Raw genomic sequence first — 19,180 nt, 5'->3', positions numbered from 1 at the left:
AAGAAACTGTTTATTAATGAATGAGTTAGACTGACTTGATTCCAGGCACTTCACAGGATTTAGGCCTTGAGGCCATAGACTGGACCTAAAACACAAACACAGAATGTATTATACTTATAACGACAACAATTACAACAATAATAATTGTAATAAAAACATCAACACAAACACTAACAATAAAAACAGAAATACTAATAACAACACTGCATCACTGCTTTTTACCTTCTGAAGATCACCACCAGGTTTATATCAAACTGTGGATGCCACCTGGTGCAAGCTTCTCTTATCAAAGACTCAACAATCAAACTTATTTAACACCAGAATATAAAAATGATATCAGCTTCGTATGGAAACTCCATGTGTCAAACACAGGCTCTGATGAGAGACAACTGTCTCACCTTCTTGGCCTCCCACAGCTGCTTTGGAAGAGGCTTAGTGACTCCAATGAGACTCTCCTCGTTAGAGAGCGGTGGGAAAGAGAAGACTGCAGAGAGGAAGGAAAACTTTAATCTTAACAAAATAAAATGTAAATTATTAGTAAATAACGGAAGACAAGTAAACTCACTGTTTCCAGAGCCGTCCACCTCAGCCTCGTTCACACTCGCTGTTTGGGGGGGGGTGGTAGAAAGAAAAGCAGAGGAACGTTAAAGGACATTCAATATCAAGCAGCGGTCTGAGTTATTCCTCTTTCACACACATCTCTCTTCTCATCAGACCTGACAGATTTGAACTGTGAGTTCCGAGGACATTTTTGCAAGACACCAAGAGATTTCAAGATAAACGAAAACATTTAAAAGGACTCGCATGTGAACCATAAATACTGGATGACCACGATAAACACTGCCTGAAACAATGAAGTGCCACGATAAACACTGAAACACCATGATAAACAATGAAGTACCACGATAAACACTGAAACACCACGATAAACACCGAAACGCTGGCCGAACATGACAGACACTGAAACACTGGCCGAACACGACAGACACTGAAACACTGGCCGAACATGACAGACAAACACTGGCCGAACATGACAGACACTGAAACACTGGCCGAACACGACAGACACTGAAACACTGGGCGAACATGACAGACAAACACTGGGCGAACATGACAGACACTGAAACATTGGACGAACATGACAGACACTGAAACACTGGACGAACATGACAGACACTGAAACACTGGCCGAACACGACAGACACTGAAACACTGGGCGAACATGACAGACAAACACTGAGCGAACATGACAGACACTGAAACATTGGACGAACATGACAGACAAACACTGGCCGAACATGACAGACACTGAAACACTGGCCGAACATGACAGACAAACACTGGCCGAACATGACAGACACTGAAACACTGGACGAACATGACAGACAAACACTGGCCGAACACGACAGACACTGAAACACTGGACGAACATGACAGACACTGAAACACTGGCCGAACACGACAGACACTGAAACACTGGGCGAACATGACAGACAAACACTGGCCGAACACGACAGACAAACACTGGCCGAACACGACAGACACTGAAACACTGGACGAACACGACAGACACTGAAACACTGGACGAACACGACAGACACTGAAACACTGGACGAACATGACAGACACTGTCTGAAAAACGTGGACGGATGGTAACAGCTCAGGAGAGATGTGTTGGAACAGTTGAAAAGTGTAAAGAAGAAGAAGAATTTAATGGTCTTTGGTCAATAAAAAAAATCAACTACAAGTTATAAATACAAGAAACAACGATGGCCTGATGGTGATCCGTGTCACTGACAGCTGAATAAACTCTGTTCTTAGTTAATGAATGATCAGAAGAACAGACACACAAACACCATAAACCATCATTAAAACTTCATGAGCCCAGCGCATACACAGTGTAATTCACTGGATAAGATGGTCACACAGTGTAATTCACTGGATAAGATGGTCACACAGTATAGTTCACTGGACTAGGTGATCACAGTATAGTTCACTGGATGAGGTGATCACAGTATAATGGCAGATGCTTGGTAGCAAGAACTCAGTGGGCCTGCTACGTACTACATGCTACAGTGAGCGTATTGCGTAATTTCCTGTTTTCTCTCTGGTACTGTGTTGTCCTGTGCTGTTTCTAGCTGTTGATAGAGCTTGAGCTAAGTCGATTAATTTGCTTTTATTGTCATCACTGCGGTTATTTAGCTGCTGTGCACTTAAACATACACTAGTTATCATCAAGCACTCTCGTTGTTACTTTAGCGAGTTATCTGCTACACCGTTTAACTTCACACTAGTTAGCTTAGCAGTTGGCTTAATCTATAGAAATAGCTTCTCCTTTTCGCCCTTCTGATCTTTACTGTTCGATGTGTCAGATGTTTAGTTCTACCTCGACCTTCTTTACGGATAAGGATATTTGTATTAAATGTAGTATTTTTGGAGCTATAGAGGCGAGGATCACGGAATTAGAGACGCGGCTCCGCACCTTGGAGAACAAAACTTTGCTAGCTGCTGTGGTTAGTAGCAAGCCCCCAGTAGCCGGTGCAGGCGGACCCAGCATACCTTCTCACCCGGCAACTCCCGAGCAGCCGGGATGCAGTGGCTGGGTTACTGTCAGAGGGAAGAATAGTGGCAAGAAGAAGCACACGGTTCACCACCAACGACTTCACATTTTAAATAAGTTTTCCCTACTCAGCGACACACCCGCTGAGAAACCAACTCTGGTTATTGGCAGGTCCACAGTCAGAAACGTGAAGTTAGCGCCAGAGCCGGAGCGGGCGACATCGAGTCCAATTTAAAACTGCTGGCAAAGGATAATCATAAATTTGATAAGATAGTGACCAGTGATGACATGTATAGCTGTGTCATCATTCAACTGCAGGCTGTCGAGGAGGTGTCCAGCAAATGATGTGGGCTTCAAAGATAACTGGCAGACATTCTGGGGAAAGTGTTGTCTGATTAGCACAAAAAATGGCATACATGCCACTTTGGATGGTGCAGCTCTTTTGTCTTGTAATATGGTTCAGTTTGTTAGTCATAAAACCCGACAAGCCAGAGTTGAGACCAGGAGGCAGCGTGCAGTCCTACACACTCCTCTGAGCTTCCCTGTGAGCAGTTTCCCAGCCACAATGTTAATGTTACAGAGACTGTGTCAGCCCCCCAACCCAGGCCTGTTATTACAGTTAATTAGAATTACAAATCACAACTGCAGTTGTGAAAATATGAGAATTGACTGTGGTCTGTTAAATGTGAGTGTCAAATGATTTACTTATTGCTTCAGACAGAAGACTCTCTCTGTTAGATCTTAGCACTGCATTCGACACGATAGACCATCACATCCTGTTACAGAGACTAGAACAGTTAATGTTCATTACAGGATCTGCATTAAGTTGGTTTAAATCTTATTGATCAGATCGATCTCAGTTTGTTAATGTTCATGATGTGTCCTCTATGCACACCAAAGTTAATCATGGAGTTCCACAAGGTTCTGTGCTCGGACCGATTCTTTTTACCTTATATATGCTTCCTCTGGGTGACATCATGAGGAAACACTCCATTAATGTTCATTGTTACGCAGATGATACTTAATAATACTTATCTATGAAGCCAGACGAAACCAATCAGCTATCTAAACTAGAAGCATGCCTTAAGGACATAAAGATCTGGATGACTAGAAACTTTCTGCTACTTAATTCAGACAAACTGAAGTTATTGTGCTCGGCCCAAAACACCTCAGAAATTCTTTCTCTAATGATATAGCTGCCCTAGATGGCATCAGCCTGTCCTTCATCTCCCACATAAATCAAATATCAAGGACAGCCTTCTTTCACCTTCACAACAAACATCAGACACATCCTGTCTCAACACGATGCAGAAAAACTAGTCCACGCATTCGTTACTTCTAGGTTGAATAATTGTTGGATAAGATGCTCTAATAAGTCACTAAAAACTCTTCAGCTGGTTCAAAATGCTGCAGCACGTGTGCTGACAAGAACTAGGAAGAGAGATCACATCTCTCCCTCACTTTCCTCTTTGAGAAAGCTTATAGTTAGGGTGCTTAGGTCCTGTCTGTCTCTCTCTCTCTCCCACTTTCTCTCTCTGCATTTATGTTTTACTAATGCATCTTATTAACTATGTATCTTCTTGTCCCATTGCCGTTACTAATCATATATCTTCCCAGGAGTTTGAGCTCCCTTGTCACGTAGGTTCCTGGGGATTGTTGCTGCAGACCATCTGTTGCCATGGACCAGCTCGACTCAGACTGCTACAACTATTAATATCAGTCTTCCCCATAGTATCTTTATTTTAGTCGCTAATGCTAATAATTGTAGACCTGTTGACTTCAAACTGCTACAATTACTTTTTTATCAGCCTGTCATCATTACTTTGCTGTTCTTGCTTATTTTTACACATATTTGTACCATTATTATTGGCTTTGTAACCATGAGTATTATTTTTTGTTGTCATATCTGGTTCTGGTGCCACTCTAGTGGCAGCCTGTTGCAGTAGCTTCCTGCTCACCGACGAGCTTTTTGTCTTATTTTTGTAACTTAACTGGTCTTTTATTTCTTATTCTTGACCATGGACACCAAAATGGTTACGTTTGCATTGGTGTTTCTTATACTTCTTTTGTCCACGAGCGTGTCCGTGGTCGCAACCATGGTCGCATTGTTTACACCGGGGACCAGCTGTTAGCATCCTGTAGCATGTTGATGCTAACCAACGTGATGCCCGATGTTCCCTGCGAGCTGAGGAGAAGGAGATGAGGATGCCGTGCCGGCGCTGCAAGTTAAGAGGAGACGTTATAGACCTGTCCTTCCATCCATCGTTACAGGAAATCTAAGATCTATTTCCAATAAGACGGATGAGCTAGCAGCGCTGACCCGGCACCAGAGGGAATATTGGGAGAGAAGCATAATGCTATTCACAGAGACATGTCTAACGGAGCTAACACCGGACACGAATGCTAGACTGGAAGGATTTCATCTGCTGCGGGTGGACAGGACAAGGGGAGCGGTAAGAGCAAAGGAGGAGGGCTGGCAGTGTTTGTTAATGATACATGGTGTAATAAGGACATTGAGCTGTTAGCCGTTAGCATGAGGCCATACCCTCTGCCGAGGGAATTCTCAAATGTTATCGCGATAGCGGTGTATGTTCCCCCCTCTGCTAACTCTGAAGTGGCCTGTGACATCATCCACTCCACTGTAAGCAGGCTGCAGACACAGCACCCTCATGCCTTCCTTCTCATCACTGGGGACTTTAACCATGTCTCTCTCTCCTCCACTCTGCCCACATTCACCCAGTATGTCACATGCTGCACCAGGGACAATAAAACACTGGATTTACTGTATGCCAACACCAAGGAGGCACATAACTCATCACCTCCCCCTCCCCTGGGAAGATCTGACCACAACCTTGTACATCTCCAGCCTGTCTACAAACCTCTTGTCTACAGACAACCAGTGGTCACACGCACTGTGAAGAGATGGTCTGAAGAGTCTGAGGATGCTCTGAAAGACTGTTTTGACACAACTGTGTGGGAAGGACTCAGGGATTCTCATGGGGAGGATTTTGACAGCCTCACTGGCTGCATAACGGACTATGTTCACGTCTGTGTGGATAACATCGTACCCACCAAGACTGTACGGTGTTTCCCAAGCAGTAAACCCTGGATTACTCCTGACATAAAGGCTCTGCGTAAGGACAAAAAGATGGCCTTTTTTCAGACAACAAGGAGGAGCTGAAAACTGTGCAGAGGGAACTAAGAAGATGGAGGACCAGCTGCACAAGAACAACGTCAGTGGAGTCTGAAGGGGCCTGAAAACCATCTCCTGACACCTCCTCCTGACAGGAACCAGACACCCAGGCCGCAGGGGACCTTAAGTGGGTACATTTTTTTCAACAGATTTGATCAGTCATCCGCCAAGCACGGAATACGTGACTTCCGCCCTGCTGTGTGGTACAGAGAGAAGTGAGGATCAGAGCATGCCCTCCTTCGGTACTTTATTGGAGACCGTACTAATTCGCGGCTACACGAATGTTATTCCTGTGTGATCTGCCTTTTGATCTTTCTGGGACTCTTCTTAGTGAGTTGAACTGTTTCTAAATGAGAAATTGTTAAGCTAAACTCTCAACAATCATATGCTAACGGCTGCTGCTGTTGACCAAGTGTATGTTCAATGTTTAGTTGTTAGAAAACCTGTAAAAATATAGGCTACATGAACAGTGTAGAGTGTGTGTGTTCATGCACTGAGCGAAGCTGTATACATTGTGCATTAAATGTACAGAAAACAGAGAAACTCAAAAAGGGATTTTAGTTCTTGGTAGTTGCTCTTGAAACCTTTTGTAAGAACCCTTATCATTGTTTTTGGTTTATTCTGTGAATGTTTTGTACACTTATGAAAACTTATGACACTTATTCTGTACACTGTTATAATTATTCATGAAAGATATGTTAGTTTGATGTATCAAGAACAGAAAGAAAAGCTTGATACAGATATTTGAAGATCACTCTGACTGTGTTATGCAGGTCAGGTTTTTTTTATGTGTGATTCAACTTCGATCCAGTCCAAAGATGGCGAGCCACCATATCAGGATCTACTGTGATGACGACTGAGATTGAGAGGACTTAAAATTCTTTGGACGGACTGTGAACTGATTCTGCTTGAGTGGTAGGACAGACTTGCACTTAATTGCTCCTTAATTTTGCTTGGAGAAACAAAAAGAGATTTCAACATTGGACTCTCACAAGTTAATGGTGTGGGTTAACACCATAAAGACTGAGTCAAAACCCTGGGGTATATTTCGTTTATCATTTTCAGTATTTTGGGCCCTTTTTCCTTTTTTTTAATGTAATTTTTGATATAAGGTTTGATATTTTATTGAGGCTGTGATTGTGTGGTAAAGGTTAAAGGTTACAAGTTGTACTACAGATACAATAATTTTCAATGTAACGTTTGTCATCAAACCACACCTACTGAGTTGTCTCAATTATTACCCTCCTGCTCTAGTAGTCTAACCTTGGTGTTTAGTCCGTCTAATTGAGTATTAAGACTTCCATTCTATTATCGAATTGGGTGTTACACATTTCCTACTGTCTCTGTGAAAGGCCCTCCCCCACCTCAACTCACCACTGTCCCACAGCCTCCAGCATTCAACCCCCCTGCCCCAACCTGTCCTTCACAACTAGCCAGGTGAGGAAAGAACTGAGTAGGTGCAAGGTGAGGAAGGCTGCGGGTCCGGATGGCATCAGCTCAAGGCTCCTCAAATGTGGAGTACATCTTCCACTTGAGCCTGAAGCTGGGGAGGGTACCAGAGCTGTTGAAGACATCCTGCTTGGTACAGGTGCCAAAGACCCCTCACCCAAAGGACTTCAACAGCTACAGGGCGGTGCCGCTGACATCGCAGCTGATGAAGACCCTGGAGAGGCTAGTCCTTTGTTATCTGCGACCCCTCGTGGGACCATTGATGGACCTGCTGAAGTTTGCCTACCAGCCTGGCGTCCGGGGTGGATGACTGTCATCTACCTACTTCAGAGATCCCTCTCTAACCTGGAAACGGCTGGGGCCACTGTGAGAATTAAGTTTTTGATTTCTCCAGTGCCTTTAACACCATACAGGCTTTGCTTCTGAGGGACAAGTTGGAGCACTCAGGAGTGGATCACCTCCTTATGGCCTGGATTGTGGACTACATCACCAACCGTCCGCAGTATGTGAGGGCATGGAGGTGTCAGTCCGACACTATTGTCTGCAGCACGGGAGCCCCCAGGGAAGGGTTAGGCCCCCTAAACCTCTACACTGCAGACTTCATCCACAACACAGCGAACTGCCACCTGCAAAAGTTCTCTGACGACTCTGCCATTGTCGGCCCCATCACCCAAGGAGGCGACAGGGAGCACAGAGAACTGACCCAGGATTTTGCAGTCTGGTGCCAGAGAAACCACCTCCAGCTCAACACAGGGAAGACCAAGGAGTTGGTGGTGGATTTCCGAAAAAGCAAACTTTCTCCCCTCACACCAGTGAACATCCAGGGAACGGACATTGAGATTGTGAAATCTTATAAGTACCTGGGTGTCCACCTGAACAAAATACTTGACTGCATCTCCTTCCATCCCATTTTCTGGCCCATCCAGTCCCTTCAGATGGCTGTTCAACATGAGTCTGGTTCTGCTCGAGGTTTCTGCCTGTTAAAGGAGGTTTTTCTGCCAATGTGCCGAATGTTGCTAAGTGCTACTCATGATGATTCATGTCGGGCCTCTCTTTAAATAACATAACAAAGAGTCGGTCTAGACCTGCTCTTTCTGTAAAGTGTCTTGAGATGACTTTGGTTGTGATTTGGCGCTATACAAATAAAATTTGATTGATTGATTTGATCGATAATTCACTGGATGAGGTCATCACAGTGTGATTCACTGGATGAGGTGATCAAGAATAATAATAATACTACATTTTATTTATAACACATTTACATTTTAAGGGTGAGCATAAAACAACAAGAAATAAAACCCACAGGTAAAAAGAACAAGCAACATCCGGTAATTAAACAACAAGAAAAAGCAGAATCAATAAAAGGCTCTTTAAAGAGGAAGGTTGTGAGTCCTGTGATTACAGTGTGATTCATTAGATGAGGTGATCACAGTGTGATTCACTGGATGAGGTGAAATAATGCATCATGTTAATCAGCTGTACACAATTCAGGTTAAAAATTGTGAAGCAGTTTTAAGTAACAAAAAAAGTTTAACAATTTTCGCAATTAGATTCATGTCTAGACCCCTCGGACTGCTCCCAGTCAGTGGTCCCCATGATGTAAAAAAACAAAAACAGGAATGTGTCTGTGTGTCTTACCGTTGCGTTGGGGGGGGCCTCTGCTCATCAGCTGGTTCATTCCAAACGGGTCCTGTGGGTTTGGATTCATAACGCTTGTATGAAGAGCAGAGTCAGAGTTTGTTCTGTGGAGGAGGAGGGGGAGTAGGGTTAGGGTTAGGGGAAGAAAATTAATTATTCATATTCACACTCAGGATCATGTGAGCTGAACGACCCATCAACACCAGTGGCTTACTTACGACTCTCAGTCATACTGGGTTCACAGCTCAGGCTAACAGCTCAGCCCTGATAACACATCTGTTAGCATACTAATGACCTACAGAGGCTGATATTTCTAGCTCTGTCCACCAGTCAGTTAGAATTGAAGAAGCCTTTTGGATAAGAGGTGAAACGTGATAACTTCAATCAAGTCCAGTTACCTTTTGGATTAAGCGTTGAATTACCATGACCTGAATGACTGAGAACCTTCACAGACTATTCATATGATGCACCTTGGAAATAGATCAGCAGATCTGTGAGGTCAATAAGTAATCAAGCTTCCAGCTGACCTTCATCAGCACATTTATCTATCAACTCTGACCTTCATCATCACCACCATCATAATCCTCACTTTGACAGGTAATTATTTGATGATCTTTGAATAATTATATCCCACAATTAATCATTTTTAAAAAAACTGATAAAATTGTAATAAAAAAGCTAAGGTGATTATTGATCAATATAATGGAGGTAATACACTGATCATTGATCAATATAATGGAGGTAACACACAGAGAGTTAAATGAGAGTTGAGAGAAATTGTCATTTTCAGCTCTGCAATAAATCTGATGTTTTCCAGAAATTGTTGTTTGGCAAAGATTCAATCGTTAAAACAGTTTGTAAAGGACAAGCATGTAAAAGGCTGAAAGTAAGAAAATGTGAATAACGAGTCTTGAGTCCTTAAGCTGGTTAGTAAGAGAAGAAGTTTTGATTAATGTTTCAGAAACTGCAGAGATGAGTGAGATTTGTTGACTCTCTTTAAGGAAGAAAGAAAATTAGTGAGACATTAAATATCACTTTTAGAAAGATAGACACCAGCACGAGAGGCTGCAGAAGAGGATGAGTAGAAGTGTTAGCATCTGCTTGAGGGAGGGATGGAGACAGACTTAAAGGGAGAGGTCAAAGGTCACCTGTTGAGTTGTGATAATAATCTAAACCCTGGCCGTTTGTCCTCAGTCCATGGCTGCTGTTCCCTTCAAACAGAGGAGGAGGAAAAAAACACAAAAAAGGAGATATTTATGACCCCTTAAAGTTTGTAAAGAAGAGGAAATATTTGTAAAAATATGATGAGCCTGTGTGAAGAAAAGACAGAACGACCCTGAAAACACTCAAAAAGAACAACTTGTGATTTGTGTGAGGAAAATGGAATGACAGAAGAAAAGCAGATTGAAGAGAGAAAAAAAGAAGACAAACCAAGACTAGTAGTAGTGCTAACGAAGAGAAAGAAAAAAAAGGAAAGACTGAAGAATAATAAACCTGCAGCTGAGGAGCAGATTCAAAGTGGTCCTCCATGCTTAAAGAAATATGCAAAGAGAGACAATATCTAAGACAAAATAAAATATCTGATATAGTGAGAAACTGATAAAACAAAAGAACAGAAATATCTAATGTAAAGAAACAAACTGGTGTTTACCAGCAGTTCTGTGGTCACAGAGAGAAACAACATTGTGTGAAGAGTGAGAGTCTGAAACAGAGACTGAGAAGATTCTTCTGAAATGTTCAGCAGAAAAAGGTTTTCATTGTTCATCAGACTGAAAGTCCAGAGAAGCACTGCCCGCTGTATTTTAAATTGAAAACTGGTCTGAAAATACACAAATGACCTGCTGCGTTAACATCTCAGCTCTACCTGACTTCACATAGACTTTTTACCAGATAACTTCAGGAAAAAGTCTGAATAAAGTGGGGATGAACAGATTCAGCCATTTGTGTTCACACACACACCTCCTCCTGGACAACGTCAGGACATTTTCAGGGGTGCACAGCACGTGTGAAAGGGGCTTCGGAAGCTTAAGAAAGTATAGAATACATGTTTTATCAGCTGAAATGGTGCTGTGTTCAAGGCAGTTTAGACAAACTGATGGTGAAATAGGATGAACCAGCTGATTAATTTTAAAGACTTTGTGTTTTGGTGTCTTTGTATATCTGAGGCTGTTGTACAGTCTGCAGTGACTGATTTTAAATTCAGAGATTGTGATTTGATTACAGGATGAGAAAGAGTTGATGAGCAGGTCTTTTTATGGGTGAGCAGCAGCCAGGTCAACTCAATGGAGGATAAAATCCCTCAAGAGTCATCACAGCACATCATTTAAGATTTTTCCTCTTTTCTACAGAACATCTACAGGGAGCTTTTTCGAAGAGTCCATCCCCAGAGAGGCTGGCGCAGGAAAAACAGACCAAAGATGGCTGAAAGGAGGAGGAAAGGAGGAGGAGGAGGGCGTGGGACTGGATCAAGACTCTGACCCTGAAACAGATGGCTTCTAAAGAGACCCATTAGGGCTGTACTCAGGTTTGAGGAGAACCAGTCCAATACAAGAATTCCTCTTCACAGACACCATACATTCTTATTGTAAACAAGTAGTTTACTTTAAACACACTCCAGAGGACAGATTGATAAAAACAAACCCACCCATCTCACTGCAGATGGACAAAGATTGGAAATCACTGTTTCTTTCTGAAGAAATAAAAAACCTCCCTGAATGCACAAACATAAAATATTATGTCCAGACTTTGGCTAATAGAGCGGTTAAAGGCTGTGAGAACTGATCTGATCCCTGCATTTCTGTCATGCCCGACAGTCCCTGATCACCAAAACAATGCTGCTGGTTTTATCTAAAAAGAGGCTGAACGCTCCTCAGGAGTCGTTTGAATACAAACAGGCAGCGGTAAAATATAATGTTACAACAGAAAGACTTTCTTCATTTTTAAATATCACACAGATGATATCTGTTTGTTCTCAGACAATTATATTCTTATTGTTTCTTATCAGCTAAACAAACAGTTAAACAGCTGATCACTGCTACAGCAGTGAAACAGTTAAGCTGTTCACCATAGCAGTGAAACAGTTAAACTGTAATGCATTGCAGATGTGTTTGGTGTTGAAAACACTTTCTGTCCCTCTGAGACGGAGAAAAGACTGTTTGATTGGACAATATAAAGTTTTTTGGAGAAGAAATTATTTTTATATGTTTAAAAAAAGTTTATTTGTAGAGGACCAAAATAACAATTTTCTTCAAAGGAATTACCCAGTAGAGTTCCCCTCTGACAGTTTGTAATGTTTTTATTTCAGATTTAAGTTCTGACAGTCCAGAAGTAAACTAGAATCACCTACAACAGGTCAGACGTCAGTTTACATCCATCAGAGTTTCTACAGACCGACTGTGGTCGTGACAGAGATATATTATTATACACCGATCAGCCATAATATTATGACCACCTGCCTATTATTGTGTAGGTCCCTCTTATTGCCTTTTTTTCTGTATCTTATTCTATTTTCTTGTTTTTATTCTAGTTCTGTGTGAATTGTTCTGCACCAAAATCACCAAAACAAATTCCTTGTCTGTGCAAACCTACTTGGCAATAAACCCTGATTCCAATTCCGATATTGCTGCCAAAACAGCCCTGACCCGTCGAGGAATGGACTCCACTAGACCTGTGAAGGTGTGCTGAGGTATCTGGCACCAAGACGTGAGCAGCAGCTCTTTTAAGACCTGTAAGCTGCGAGGTGGGGCCTCCATGGATTGGACTTGTCTGGATTGCGATCTGGGGAATCTGGAGGCCGAGTCAACACCTTGAACTCGTCGTGTTCCTCAAACCATACCTGAACCATGTCTGCAGTGTGGCAGGGAACATTATCCTGCTGAAACAGGCCACTGACATTAGGGAATACTGTTTCCATGAAGGGGTGGACTTGGTCTGCAACAATGTTTAGGAGGTGGTACGTGTCAAAGTAACATCCATATGAACGGCAGGACCCAAGGTTTCCCAGCAGAACATTGCCGAAAGGATCACACTGCCTCCGTCGGCTCGCCTTCTTTCCACAGTGCATCCTGGCGCCATGTCTTCCCCAAGTTAAGAAAGACACAAGCACCCGGCCATCCACAGGACGTAAAGAAAAACGTGATTCATCAGAGGGTTAGGGTTAGGGGTCCACATTCAAGGATTGGAAACCCTGGAGACCGGGAAAGTGCCTTCATATCATATCAAAACTATTGCTGTCAGGTGATTATAAAAAATGAATGAATGAATTACATGCTTTGTAATTAATTGATTGCAATTAATTGCAAACACTCACTGGCCACTTCATTAGGTACACCTGAAAAATCTAATGCAGTTCAATACAACAGCACTGCCATAGATTCTGCTTTTATGAAGTTTAGTTTTTATTGACTTTTGTTCTGTTGAGTCATTAGTGTATAAATTCAATGATTCTAAGCTTAATCCAAAAGGCAACTGGACTTGGGTGAAGTTCTTGAAGACGTGTCACCTCTCATCCGAAAGGCTTCTTCAGTTCTAACTGACTGGTTTTTGTCTAAAGTTATGGAGAGAGTTGTTCTTACTCAATTTAAAACATTTTTAGATAATCATGACATTTTTGAAAAATTCCAGTCTGGTTTTAAACCACGCCATAGTACTGAAACAGCTCACTTTAGAGTTTTTAATGATCTTCTTCTAACCGTTGACTCAGGGAACTCTGGTGCTTTTGGACCTGACCGCTGCCTTTGACACTGTGGATCATGGGATCCTTTTATCATGTCTTGAACAGTGTGTGGGCATTACAGGCACTGCCCTCAAATGGTTTTAGTCGTACCTGACAGATAGACGGACTTAGGCGAATATCTGTCAGTTGCAGCCCCACTTACTTGTGGGGTCCCTCAAGGCTTCATTTTGGGCCCTATCCTCTTTTCATTGTATATGCTGCTCCTGGGGTCCACTTTTAAGAAACATAACATTCCTTTTCATTGTTTTGCTGATGATGTACAAATATACTTGCCTATAAAAACACTTAGTAAAGATTCTGTGCAGCCTTTGCTAAACTGCTTGAACGACATAAAGACTTGGATGGATTTAAACTTCCTCAATCTCAATGAAAATAAGACTATGGTCATTATGTTTGGACGACCAGACCTATTGGACGACTCTAATGCTATTCTTAGGCCCCTTAGCTTCTTACAATCGTCCTTTTGTTAGGAATCTTGGTGTGATTTTTGACAGCTCTTTCAAACTTGATAAACAAATTAGTTGTGTTGTCAAAACTAGCTTTTTCCAGCTCAGACTCCTAGCCAAGGTAAAGGCCTATCTCTCTCCTGAGAGAGAGTTATTCATGCTTTTATTACCTCTCAGTTAGACTACTGCAATTCTTTGTACGTGGGCCTGGACCCGTCGTCCCTCCGCCGTCTGCAGTTAGTGCAAAATGCAGCTGCTCGTCTTTTAACTGGAAAAAGAAAGTGTGAGCACATAACACCAGTACTGGCCTCCCTCCATTGGCTTCCTGACCGTTCTAGAATTGATTCTAATATATTATTGCTTGTTTTTAAGGTTTTAAATGAGCTGGGGCCACCTTATCCAGCAGAACTCCTGCATCTGTATACTCCAGTTAGAGCACTGAGGTCGACAAACCAGATGCTCCTGCATGTTCCCAGATGTAGACTAAAAAACTGTGGCGACCGAGCATTTGCGGTGTCTGCCCCCAATCTCTGGAAGAGCTTACCTGTTCAAACCTTTAAGTCACTGCTGAAGACACACCTCTTCTTGATGGCTTTCAACACGAGTTGAGTCTGACACACTGTTTTCTTGTTCTTCTTTTATTCCTATCTGTTGTTTGTACTTTGTACTCTTTTAACCTGTTTGTATTCTCTGAGCCTGTTCAGCACTTTGGCCAACTGCAGTTGTTTTTAAATGTGCTATACAAATGAAGTTTGACTGGTGGACAGAGTTAGAAATATAAGCGTCTGTAGGTCATTAGTATGCTAATAGATGTGTAATCAGGGTGAGCCCTAGCTGTGAATCCAGTATCACTGAAAGTCGTTAGTAACCCACTGCTGTTGATGGGTCGTTAAGCTCACATGATCCTGAGTGTGAGTGTGATCTCAGAGAATTCAACACTGCATTGTCAGTGGGTGATAGGTCTTAGGCCAACACCTCTGTTAAGGGATGGTTTTTCCATCTTAACATAGATGGCTTTCTTGACATCTCTTTCGAACCAGTGGCCTTCTCTGGCCAGGATGTGAACCTTGCTGTCTTCAAAGGAGTGTCCTTTGTACTTTAGATGTAGGTGGACAGCTGAGTCCTGACCTGGGGAGCTGGTTCTCCTATGCTGGGCAATGTGTTTGTGGAGGGGTTGTTTTGTATACCCGATGTACAGGTCCCTGCATTCCTCATTGCATTGAACATCAACCGAGTCCAGTTGCCTTTTGGATTAAGCTTTGCACTACCAGTTAATGTCTGTGTTTCTTTATTTGATGTCAGTAAAATATTGTTCTGCAGAACAAACAGGAAGGAGAGCAAGGGGAGGTTGATCAGTAATCGATCAATGATGGTAACGTTCTCCTGCTCTGAGAAAAAATTTAAATAAATCAGATTAATTGAATTCTCTAAGGGATTTGCTGAGATATCATCAGACCTGAGGTCACAGTGACCTTTGGCTGTTCTGCAGCTGTTCCTGAGATATTGTGCTCACTACAATGCGACAGAAACAGGATTTACAACTGTAGTTTTCAGTCATCTTGCCGTCAAATAAAACATATTAAACATGGACACTTTTGAATTACATTATTGATCAGATGATTACCATTATAATATAACATCTGTATAGAGTGATGTGATTTTGCTTTTTGTTACAAGAAGTTGATAATTAAAACTACTAGAAGTTCTCTGACGACTTTGCCATCGTCTGCCTCATCACAGATGGGGACGATGGGGAGTACATGAAACTGAACCAGGATTTGTGGACTTAAATGCAGGGAAACCCAAAGAACTGCCGGTGGACTTCGCAGGCACAAACCCACTCCTCCCACACCAGTGAACATCCAGGGAATGGACATTGAGTTTGTGGACTCTTACAAGTACCTGGGTGCTCACCTGAACAATAAACTGGAATGGACAGATCACACCAATGCCATCTGCTGAGGAGACTCAGGTCCTTTGGAGTGCAAGGAGCACACCTGAGGACCTTCTATGACTCATTAGTGGCATCAGCCATCTTTTATGGAGTGGTCTGAAAATGTTGTGTTTTTTTTTACATTATTTTTCTGGCATTTTGCCTTTATTAGATAGGACAGATGAAGTGAGACAGGAAATGTAGGGATGACATGCACCAAATGGATCGGCAGATCGGGGACTGTAGACTCTGTATATGGGGCGCCTGCTCTACCAACTGAGCTAAACCAGCGCCCAAGGTTTATCTAGTCTTATCAATACTTATGTACTGAAAATTAAATATTTAAACTGTGGATTTCTTTTGAAGCCAGTGATCACATAGAAATTATGATGCTAACATACAACAAACAGAGCCAACATACTGTGTGTGAGAGACTGTAAATCAGCTATGAGTCATTAAAGTCTGTCATCACATCCTGTCAGATTGTGATAAAATAATTTACGGGAAGATTAATGTCCTTTGTCTCTGCTGAACTTTAACAAAAAATTAGACTGTTTAAAAAGCTCTAAATACACTGTGCTCAATACATGACTATGCTGCCACAAACGATTATTTTGATAATCAACTAGTCACCGATTATTTTTGCGATTAGTCGACCTAAATTGCAGCTTATCGCACCAGCATGCAGCTGCTCTTATATAACCATCATTAGCTTCCAGCTCGAAGTGTTTAAGGTATGTGCAAACTAAAAATGAGGACGATTAAGATGATAGTACATTCAACTTTAAATCGACTTTGCAGCTTGTACCAGCATTTCTGACATCTTTATATATGATAGTGCAAATTAAAATGAAGGCAATACTCTGGCCTTTAACATATTTTGCTGTAAATGTTTAGTGCATTTTAAAATGGAATCAAAAACTATGCACTATGCATAGTTGCACTATAAACACTATGTACTAGTATGAATACAAAATATCAACAAAAATAAATATTTGTAAACATATTTCACTCTTCTCAGGTATCAAACATTTCTTTAAATGAAGAAGAGAGTGCAAACATCTAAGTAAAATGAGGAAAACAAGGCACTGGGCTAAAGAAAACCAAAATAAATCCTTGTATAGGTTTTGCTTTGCTTCACTTGTCTGTACATTTTAAAAGTATTAAATACTGCTACAAAATCAAATGAGGTAGGCACCTGAAACTAAAAAGAAATTGTCCACAAAAAATAAGTGGACAATAAGTGTTGGTCTCACTCAAATTTAACAAAAAAGTGCATTTTGTGCTCAGTGCTTACCATAGCCATAAGCTAATGTTAACGTTTACAGCTATAAGTAAGTAGCTCACTAACGTTGATGTTAATGTTAGCAGCTAACTAGCCAAATAACTTACCGAGACAACTGTCCCTCTTCGTCAGAATTTGAATCCGCCACAACGTGCTTCTTTGTCAGATGCTCGTGCATCACCGTCGTGCTGCCATGAAAAGCAAGTTCTGTCTTGCAGATTTTGCATTGCACAGTCTTCTCTTTAGTATTTTTGGTGAAATGCTACCAAACTTTCGAGCTCCGTTGCCGGTTAGCCGTGATACTGTTTGGCCATAGCTTTTCCGGTGACATCACAACTGACCCCGATTACCACTACTGCGCATGTGTGTCAAGGACAGAAAGGCAGACAAAGCAGCGGAAGGTACAGCGGCAGTTTTGAGAGAAAAACAAAGCTTAAAAAAATAAAAGATGACGTCAATTATTAAATTAGTCGTCGACGATGTCGTGACTAGTTGTCTAATCTTGGCAGCCCTAACTATGACTAAAAAGAAACCATCAATACATTCAAACTAAAACTATGTCAGCCTTCAGGCTGTCAGTTGGAGCACGCTCAGTTTCAGTTCAGCTCTCAGAGGAAACACGTTTCTGGTGAAACAGTGAAATGGGCCAAAATCCACAGCTGAGGGGGAAGTTTATCAGTGTGACACACTGAGACAACAATCTGCTGCAGGTCTGAGGGGGAGGACCAGCCCGCACAGACATGAGCGGACGGGATCAAAGCGTTTATCAGTGAGGAGGAGAATCTCAGGAGAGATAAACAGCACAATAAAGTAAAATAAAAACGGAGGTACGAGGATCATTGTTCAATGAGAAACATTATTTTATAGTCGTATCATACTGAAGAGGAGATGACCATTTTTTATACTCTGGAGTTAGAGATCGAGCAACACAGAGACGGAGAGAGACAGACAGATGTAGAGGGGAAGGAGCCTCGCTGAGTGATAATCACAGAGCTGTATTTCCCTCCTTTATAAACACTGAGATAAGTGTGAAGTGTTAATGAGAAGTGTTAATGAGTTAAACACTCTGAACGACTAGCAGCAGCAGCACAAACAGATCTTACATCACACAACAGGCCCAAAGTCCAAGATTCCTGCAGATACTGATTTTAAATTCTGCTCATTATAAAACAGGGCAACAGGTCATCAGATCCCTGAACAGTATTACTGCTGCTGGTGGGCATGACCTTCAAAATAAAAGACTTACAGACAGCTTTACATAGGCACAGCCTTCGCAGGAGTTACACAGCTCCCTGAAACATGTGCAGAAAGAATGCTTCACAAGTTACTTCCATGTTTTATACCAGGGCTTTCCATAAGTGCCAAAGCTGCCTGCTTCTTCTGTTGTTGATTCTCATAAATATGTTTTGACTAACAAGTTGTGACTAGCTTTTCCTGTACATTTTAAAAGAATTTGCCTCCGCTTCAAATCAAGACGAGCTTGAGACAGATGCCTGTCTGTCTGTTTGAACCCCAGCCCTGCATGCTCTGAGTGTTTGAGTGTTTGAGTGTGGGGAGGCGGGGCACTCAGCTGAGAGGAGAGAGCGTATTGGGTGGAGAGCAGACTTTAATGTTCGATAGATATTAGCAAAATAATTCTAAAAAAAGAAGAGAGGGGTCATTGTTATTACGGGGTGCTTCAGAAAACACTGGAGAACACCGGTGGCAGCAGCATGATGCCTGCACAGTGAGCATTTAAACGTTTTTCCAATAAGCAGACGTCTGTGGGCTCAATGAATAAACCTTTATTTATTACACAGCTGTGTTAAATACTTGATTCATATTGGTTAATTACGGTATTCCGAGGTCTGTTATTTCTCAATAACAAACTGTTGTTATGAAGAACAGACTGTTGCTAGGGATGCGGCTTTAATCCAAGCGGCAACCTCCGCTGTTGAAAAA

General features: G+C 42.0%; 1 protein-coding gene across 3 annotated transcripts in view; it reads right to left on the bottom strand.

Annotated features, from left to right (window-relative positions):
- crtc3 (CREB regulated transcription coactivator 3) overlaps positions 1-19,180 on the bottom strand; it is a 51,914-nt gene that overhangs the window by 10,250 nt on the left and 22,484 nt on the right. For 2 of the 3 annotated variants that reach the window (XM_069679271.1, XM_069679272.1), the window contains exons 5-9: positions 9,989-10,051; positions 8,841-8,944; positions 566-604; positions 399-484; positions 36-85 (exon numbers count right to left, since the gene is read on the bottom strand). In XM_069679271.1, coding sequence (XP_069535372.1) covers positions 36-85; positions 399-484; positions 566-604; positions 8,841-8,944; positions 9,989-10,051 — 342 coding nt within the window. The remainder of the gene's footprint in view (positions 1-35; positions 86-398; positions 485-565; positions 605-8,840; positions 8,945-9,988; positions 10,052-19,180) is intronic. The other variant, XM_069679273.1, reaches the window with a different exon arrangement.

This window comes from Semicossyphus pulcher, unplaced genomic scaffold, assembly GCF_022749685.1.
Source record: "Semicossyphus pulcher isolate SPU_LCO1_2020_fin unplaced genomic scaffold, fSemPul1.0.p SCAF_38, whole genome shotgun sequence".
NCBI classification, from domain to species: Eukaryota; Metazoa; Chordata; class Actinopteri; order Labriformes; family Labridae; genus Semicossyphus; species Semicossyphus pulcher.
Note: the sequence above shows the minus strand (reverse complement) of the source record. Positions and strands in the feature narration are given on the sequence as shown.